General features: G+C 36.5%; 1 protein-coding gene across 1 annotated transcript; it reads left to right on the forward strand.

The window, feature by feature from the left end:
- Window positions 1-352: 352 nt before the first annotated feature.
- LOC139120975 (retinitis pigmentosa 1-like 1 protein) lies at window positions 353-955 on the forward strand. Its single transcript, XM_070685562.1, has one exon. The coding sequence runs from the start codon at window positions 353-355 to the stop codon at window positions 953-955; it is 603 nt and encodes a 200-aa protein (XP_070541663.1).
- The last annotated feature ends 8018 nt before the right edge of the window (window positions 956-8973 follow it).

The following is an 8973-nucleotide window of genomic DNA, read 5'->3' on the forward strand; positions in this document are numbered from 1 at the left end:
CTGCTTGTGGCAGTATTGACGCCGGCAAGGAGGATAACATCATACAGCCTGCAGTAGGAGATGATGAAAGACAACAGATGCCAGAGTCTCAGAGCGTCCAAGTTCAAGGAGAGAGGAGTGAGTCGGTGACCACTGACGGTGACAAGATGCCAGAGTCTCAGAGCGTCCAAGTTCAAGGAGAGAGGAGTGAGTCGGTGACCACTGCCGGTGACGAGATGCCAGAGTCTCAGAGTGTCCAAGTTCAAGGAGAGAGGAGTGAGTCGGTGACCACTGCCGGTGCCGAGATGCCAGAGCTCAGAGCGTCCAAGTTCAAGGAGAGAGGAGTGAGTCGGTGACCACTGACGGCGACAAGATGCCAGAGTCTCAGAGTGTCCAAGTTCAAGGAGAGAGGAGTGAGTCGGTGACCACTACCGGTGACAAGATGCCAGAGTCTCAGAGCGTCCAAGTTCAAGGAGAGAGGAGTGAGTCAGTGACCACTGCCGGTGCCGAGATGCCAGAGGCTCAGAGCGTCCAAGTTCAAGGAGAGAGGAGTGAGTCGGTGACCACTACCGGTGACAAGATGCCAGAGTCTCAGAGCGTCCAAGTTCAAGGAGAGAGGAGTGAGTCGGTGACCACTGCCGGTGCCGAGATGCCAGAGTCTCAGAGAGTCCAAGTTCAAGGAGAGAGGAGTGAGTCGGTGACCACTGCCGGTGCCGAGATGCCAGAGTCTCAGAGAGTCCAAGTTCAAGGAGAGAGGAGTGAGTCGGTGACCACTGCCGGTGACGAGATGCCAGAGTCTCAGAGTGTCCAAGTTCAAGGAGAGAGGAGTGAGTCGGTGACCACTGCCGGTGACAAGATGCCAGAGTCTCAGAGCGTCCAAGTTCAAAGAGAGAGGAGTGAGTCGGTGACCACTGCCGGTGACAAGATGTCAGAGTCTCAGAGCGTCGAGTTCAAGGAGAGAGGAGTGAGTCGGTGACCACTGCCGGTGACAAGATGCCAGAGGCTCAGAGCAAGCAAGTTCCCAGGAAGAGAAGAATTCACCTTGATAGTGAAAGCGACGAGCAGAGCATCTGCAGTCAAGCAAGTCAGGTAAGTGTACTTTTTACATATTTGTGAACATATATATATATATATAGCTAATATATATATATATATATATATATTATATATATATATATATAATATATATTATGTATATAAGTATATGTGTGTGTGTGTTTGTTTGTTTTGTGTGTGTGTGTGTGTGTGTGTGTGTGTGTGTGTGGTGTGATAACTGTCTTACTTATTTTACTTGCTGTTACCACTCAGGCTTCGAAGAAAAGCAGACGAGCTTTTAACCCATTACAGAGAAAGCTGATAGAAGAAACCTTTCACAGAGAGATCGTATTAGGGGTTATCAAGATGGCTGATGTGCAGCGTGAGCTCGAAGTGAACACAGGGTTTTATCAAGAAATGAAGGGCTTCACAAAAAAGCAAATCATTGATCGTGTGCGTACCACCATTAGAAAGAGCCAGAAGTTATAAGTAAGAAGATATAGACGGACTGCTTGAGTTAAAAAGTTTTCTTTCAAAAGTGTTGTTATTTTTTTGAAATAAATAAAAATTGGTGCTGTCCAATAGGTGGCCTTTCTAAGTAACTGGAGATATTCAAAACTCAGCACTTGGATTGGCTATCTGTGACACATGCACAGTAATCAACGAACAAGGGAAATTTCAACGGCTGCAAAAAGAAAGAACATTCTCGTTTAAAGTTTGCAATGCGTGGTGAGGAAATAAAGGTAAGTATGATGTACTTTAGGTAAGTATTAGATTTTATGATTTTTATCCTCTCTTTTCTAAAGCCTGGTGAGGAAATAAAGGTAAGTATGATGTACTTTAGGTAAGTGTTAGATTTTATGATTTTTATCCTCTCTTTTCTAAAGCCTGGTGAGGAAATAAAGGTAAGTATGATGTACTTTAGGTAAGTGTTAGATTTTATGATTTTTATCCTCTCTTTTCTAAAGCCTGGTGAGGAAATAAAGGTAAGTATGATGTACTTTAGGTAAGTGTTAGATTTTATGATTATTATCTTCTCTTTTCTAAAGCCTATAACAGATTACAAGTAAGTTCGGGTTTTCAGATAAGTTATGGACGGTAAGGGTAAAAAACCTACTTGCAACCAATGCAATGTCTCCCACTTGTGGTTCTTTCCTTGTCGTCCTATGTTAACCTATGGGGCGAAAAGTCGGGTTTTAGGAAAGTTTAAGGCTACAGGACGACCACCAAAAACCTACTAAATCGCGTTTAATCTTCAAAGTGCAACCTGTTTTGAAAAAGCAAACATCTCTACTATAACATATCAAAGATTCAAGGTTATAAATGAAGAAATAAACAAACTGGAGCGGAACAAACAGAGCAATGTCAAAGTAATTTTTCCATTTTTTGCCATGTAATCCTATGGGGAAAAAATGTGGGATTTTTAAGTAAGTTTCGGACCATTAGTTACGTATTTAAAGTCGTTCAATTTTATAGGTACACCCTTTTTAGAAAGACGTAGATCTCTACTATAACATATTGACGATTTAAAGTCAAATCTGTAAAAATAAACAAATGGGCGTGGCCCAAACAAAGTCCAGTGGAAATGGTCATATTCAATAACCAAGGTATTTTGCATATATAAGTTTTGAAACATCATTTGACACACTTAACGTTATTCAATTTTAAAAGTGTTTTCAGTTTTACAAAGCATTTAATTCATATTTCATCATACAAAAGAATCAAGCTCACTAATAAACAAGTAAACAAACAGGCGTGGCATAAAGAAAGTCCGATAAATAAAAAAAAATTCGAATTTTAACCAAAGATTTTACCGGTATTTGAAACATTTAACATACATATATTTCAGAAATGGTTCTTGTTTTACAAAGACCAACATCTCTGCTATAGTATATTAAAATTAGGAGATCCAAACTGTACACAATAGCAAACAGCGGTTGTCGCAAAGTTTCTACTAAAATCGGTTGTGACACAGCCTCAGGAAGCACAAAATGGGTCAGGGTATGCTATCTTTAGGAGGTTAGGGTTTAAACTGGATGTACGTTAATTGAAAATTGGTAACTAGCTTTAGAATTGCAATAGAAAATTCTATAATTTGCTGAAATATCAAAGTCAAAAATGCACAAATACACAAACAGGAGTGGTCTAAAGAAAGGTGACTAAACAAAGTGTATTCGACGGTCAATGCAAAAATCTCGTTTTTTAACAAAAGTTTGCAACATTAGTTGACATACTTATTATGTTTCAATTTCTTAAGTGTTTCCTGTTTTACAAAGACAAATGTCTGGGCTATAGTATATTGAAGAACCAAAACAAAATATGCAAAAAACAAACAAATGGGCGTGGTCAAAATAAAGTACAGTCAACACGGTATAAGTGTTATCACGTTCCAAAATCTGACGTTTTTCATGTAAAGTTTGTCACACTCTTTGACAGACTTAACAAGACTTAATCTTAAAAATGTTTACTGTTTTTCAAAGACCGTAAACACACAAATAACATACCGGAGAGTCAAATTCAGAAATAAACAAACAAACAAACAGCAGCGTCTCGAACTTAGCCCAGAAAACGTTTTTTTTTCGACTTTCTTGCAAAAATCTTCTATTTGTTTTGAAACGATCTTATACGTACTTAAAAGAGTCCGATTTCAAAAATGTTTCCTGTTTTGAATAGGCCGATAGCCGTGCTATAACCTGCGGAAAATGTGAATAAAAAACTGTACAACAAAGGAAACAGTAGTGTCACAAAATATGTAGTTAAACCAATGGTGACTCAGAATCAGTGCATGAAAAAGTAGTGTTTTGGTATGCTATATTTAAGAGCTAAATGCACCCACTTCCGGTGCATTGATTTCAAAGCAGTAACCACTTTTAGAAAGATAAGTATCAATTTGATAATATACTAGAACATCAAAGAAAAAACTCTACAAATAAACAAACAACACTGCCATAAACAACGCAAAATATGCTGAGCGTATTCCAATTGACATAGAAAGTCTTGACTATTTGACCCATTTACCATCGCTTGATTTAATAGGCGATACTTGTTTTGAACAAACCAATATCTCTGCTATACCACATAGAAGAACCATTGTCATAACTGTGCAAATAAGTAAACAAGGGAGGCACAAACAAGGCACTGTTTTGCTTTAGATTTTAGCATGCACTGTCTATGGGTAACATAGAGGACCACTTCAGGTAACATAGAGGACCACTTGAGGTAACGTAAAGGACCACTCCAGGTAACATAGAGGACCACTTGGTCCTCTATGTTACCTGGAGTGGTCCTTTATGTTACCTAACTGGTCCTCTACGTTACCCATAGACTTACATTGAGTGGTCCTCTATGTTACCTGGAGTGGTCCTCTACGTTACTTCACTGGTCCCTTGTGTTACCCGTAGACATTCATTGCAAAGTTTCAGTTTTTAACTTATATTTACCGTGGCGATTAAATATACTTAATATATTACAATCTTAAAAGTGCAACCTGTTTTGGAAAGAAGAACACCTCCGCTTTACAATAAAAAAATAACCGAAGTCAACGCTGTAAAGATAAGCGAACAGTAGTGCCTCAAAGTAAGCATAGTTAATATCGTGTTAGACTGAAGAAAGATATGTTTCCAATGGCAATACTCAAGAGCTCACTGTACCACTTTAATGTACATCGATTTTAAAATAGTAACTAGTTTCAGAAAGGCTAATATCCCTAATATCTTACACTCAATCGCCATAGTCAACGCTGAGCAATTAAACAAACAAGAGCGGTACAAACAAACTAATGTCGGTTCGGTACTTATGACTTTGAGTGAAAAATACCGTTATTTTTCTATGAGTTTACGACATTATTTGTCATACTTAACATCATCTGATTTTCATAGTTTTTCTTGATTTTGAAAGACCAATTAATAGGCTAAACTATATTGACGGCCCAAAGTGAAAGCTATAAAAATAAACAAACGGGACAGACTTTAGCAAGGCACTGTTCTGCTTAAGACTTTAGCATGCATTGTCTATGGGTAACATAGAGGACCACTTCAGGTAACATAGAGGACCAGTCTGGGTAACATATAGGACCACTTGAGGTAACGTATAGGACCAGTCAGGTAACACAAAGGACCATTGGTCCTGCATTTTACCTGGAGTGGTCCTTTATGTTACCCATAGACTTACATGTTAAAGTACTATGTTTCATCACATAACTTCCATGTCAATTTAATATACCTTTCTGTACAACAATCTTATAAGTGCAGTATGTTTTAGAAACAGCAATTTCTCTGCTATATCATATATGAAAGCCAAGGTCAACTCTGCTCAAATAAGCGGCCAGCAGTGGCACAAACAAAACAATGTATGCCATGTAAACCCTATGGGAGAAAATGTTGGTTTTTGGTAAAGTTTGTGAGTACAAAAAACATACTTGCTAATGTTCGATTTTAAAAGTGCAACCTGTTTCTTAAAGCCCAACATCTCTGCTATAACATATTGAACAACCAAAGTCTACACCCAACAAATAAGCGATTGGCAGTGGAACAAACAAAAACATAGTAAACACCATTTTCGTGTTTTTACAAGCTTTTTCGTGCTTTTTTCACATGAAGTTTGGAACACCATTTGACATACTTAATATCTTTCAATCTCAAATATTATTTCAGTTTCACAAAGATAAACATCAATTATATATGGTATTAAAAATCAGATTCAGAGATAAACAAATAAACAAACAGCAGTGGCATAAATAAGGTATAGTAAACGAGGGTGTCTGTGTGACTTTCCATACAAAAATCGCACTTTCGTCATTTTTACTTCGCAACATTATTTGACACAGTTATTGTGGTTTGATTTTCAAAGTGATTTCAGTTTTTCAAAGTTAAATAATGTGGCAATAATATACTGAAGATTTGAACGTATATCTGTACAAACAACGAAACGCCAGAGTCACAAATTTCGTATAGAAAGTTGTAGTGGTAAGGGTTAAAAGCTTGCAAAATTGGGTAGTCGTATGCTAATTTTAGGAGCTAAGTATACAACATTGCAAAGCTTGAATTTTACAAACGCAACTTGTTTGAGATGGCAAATCATCATATCTTTAACATATCAAACAATAAAAGCGAAATGTCTAGAACTAAGGAAGTGGCAGGGTCACAAAGTATACAAGAAAAATGTGTAGTACTCAAATTTTGTAAAGTGCAAGTTCGATATCCTAATTTTGCCGATTTTATCACCTCGCTTTGCGACATCATTTGACACACTTAACATCAATCGATTTCAAAAGTGCAACCTGTTTTTCAAAGAACAACATGTCTGCTATTACCAGTAGACGCCGTTAGGTAAAATATGTACGCATAAATTAACGGTAAGGTCACAAACATTTGATCAAATGTATTGGTTACATTCACTTGGTCCTTCAAAATTTTGGGTTATTGAGTGCTATGTTTGAGACCTCACTGTACCCCTTTGTTGTGCTTCAATTTTAAAATGGTAACTAGTTTTAGAAAGAACAATATCAATAATATAATATGTCAAAATATTATTTACAACGCTTTGCAAATAAACAAACAGGAGTGGTACAAACAAACAAATGTCTGCACGGTACTTGTGATTTTGCGAGAAAAATACCCTTATTTTTTTCTATGAGTTTACGACATTATTTGACACACTTAACATCATCTGATTTTCATAGTTGTTCTTGATTTTGAAAGAAGAATTATTAAACTGAATTATATTGAAAGCCCAAAGTGAAAGCTATAAAAATATACAAATGGAAGAGACTTAAACAAGGCACTGTTTTGCTTAAGATTTTAGCATGCATTGTCTATGGGTAACATAGAGGACCACTTCAGGTAACATAGAGGACCAGTCTGGGTAACATATAGGACCACTTGAGGTAACATAAAGGACCAGTCAGGTAACACATAGGACCATTGGTCCTGCATTTTACCTGGAGTGGTCCTTTATGTTACCCATAGACTTACATGTAAACGATAAGGGATAAAATGTTAGATTTTTGGTAAAGTTCGTGTGTACAAAAATTATACTTGCTAATGTTCGATTTTAAAAGTGCAACCTGTTTCTTAAAGCCCAACATCTCTGCTATAACATATTAAACAACCAAAGTCTACACCCAACAAATAAGCGATTGGCAGTGGAACAAACAAAACATAGTAAACACCATTTTCGTGTTTTTACAAGCTTTTTCGTGCTTTTTTCACATGAAGTTTGGAACACCATTTGACATACTTAATATCTTTCAATCTCAAAAATTATTTCAGTTTCACAAAGATAAACATCAATTATATATGGTATTAAAAATCAGATTCAGAGATAAACAAATAAACAAACAGCAGTGGCATAAATAAGGTATAGTAAACGAGGTGTCTGTGTGACTTTCCATACAAAAATCGCACTTTCGTCATTTTTACTTTGCAACATTATTTGACACAGTTATTGTGGTTTGATTTTCAAGTGATTTCAGTTTTTCAAAGTTAAATAATGTGGCAATAATATACTGAAGATTTGAACGTATATCTGTACAAACAACGAAACGCCAGAGTCACAAATTCGTATAGAAAGTTGTAGTGGTAAGGGTTAAAAGCTTGCAAAATTGGGTAGTCGTATGCTAATTTTAGGAGCTAAGTATACAACATTGCAAAGCTTGAATTTTACAAACACAACTTGTTTGAGATGGCAAATCATCATATCTTTAACATATCAAACAATAAAAGCGAAATGTCTAGAACTAAGGAAGTGGCAGGGTCACAAAGTATACAAGAAAAATGTGTAGTACTCAAATTTTGTAAAGTGCAAGTTCGATATCTAATTTTGCCGATTTTATCACCTCGCTTTGCGACATCATTTGACACACTTAACATCAATCGATTTCAAAAGTGCAACCTGTTTTTCAAAGAACAACATGTCTGCTATTACCAGTAGACGCCGTTAGGTAAAATATGTACGCATAAATTAACGGTAAGGTCACAAACATTTGATCAAATGTATTGGTTACATTCACTTGGTCCTTCAAAATTTTGGGTTATTGAGTGCTATGTTTGAGACCTCACTGTACCCCTTTGTTGTGGTTCAATTTTAAAATGGTAACTAGTTTTAGAAAGAACGATATCTATAATGTAATATGTCAAAATATTATTTACAACGCTTTGCAAATAAGCAAACAGGAGTGGTACAAACAAACAAATGTCTGCACGGTACTTGTGATTTTGCGAGAAAAATACCCTTATTTTTTTCTATGAGTTTACGACATTATTTGACACACTTAACATCATCTGATTTTCATAGTTGTTCTTGATTTTGAAAGAAGAATTATTAAACTGAATTATATTGAAAGCCCAAAGTGAAAGCTATAAAAATATACAAATGGAAGAGACTTAAACAAGGCACTGTTTTGCTTAAGATTTTAGCATGCATTGTCTATGGGTAACATAGAGGACCACTTCAGGTAACATAGAGGACCAGTCTGGGTAACATATAGGACCACTTGAGGTAACATAAAGGACCAGTCAGGTAACACATAGGACCATTGGTCCTGCATTTTACCTGGACTGGTCCTTTATGTTACCCATAGACTTACATGTTAAAGTACTATGTTTCATCACATAACTTCCATGTCGATTTAATATACCTTGCTGTACAACAATCTTATAAGTGCAGTATGTTTTAGAAACAGCAATTTCTCTGCTATATCATATATGAAAGCCAAGGTCAACTCTGCTCAAATAAGCGGCCAGCAGTGGCACAAACAAAACAATGTATGCCATGTAAACCCTATGGGAGAAAATGTTGGATTTTTGGTAAAGTTTGTGAGTACAAAAAACATACTTGCTAATGTTCGATTTTAAAAGTGCAACCTGTTTCTTAAAGCCCAACATCTCTGCTATAACATATTAAACAACCAAAGTCTACACCCAACAAATAAGCGATTGGCAGTGGAACAAACAAAACATA

The sequence above is a fragment of the Ptychodera flava genome, chromosome 21 (assembly GCF_041260155.1).
Source record: "Ptychodera flava strain L36383 chromosome 21, AS_Pfla_20210202, whole genome shotgun sequence".
Classification (NCBI taxonomy): domain Eukaryota; kingdom Metazoa; phylum Hemichordata; class Enteropneusta; family Ptychoderidae; genus Ptychodera; species Ptychodera flava.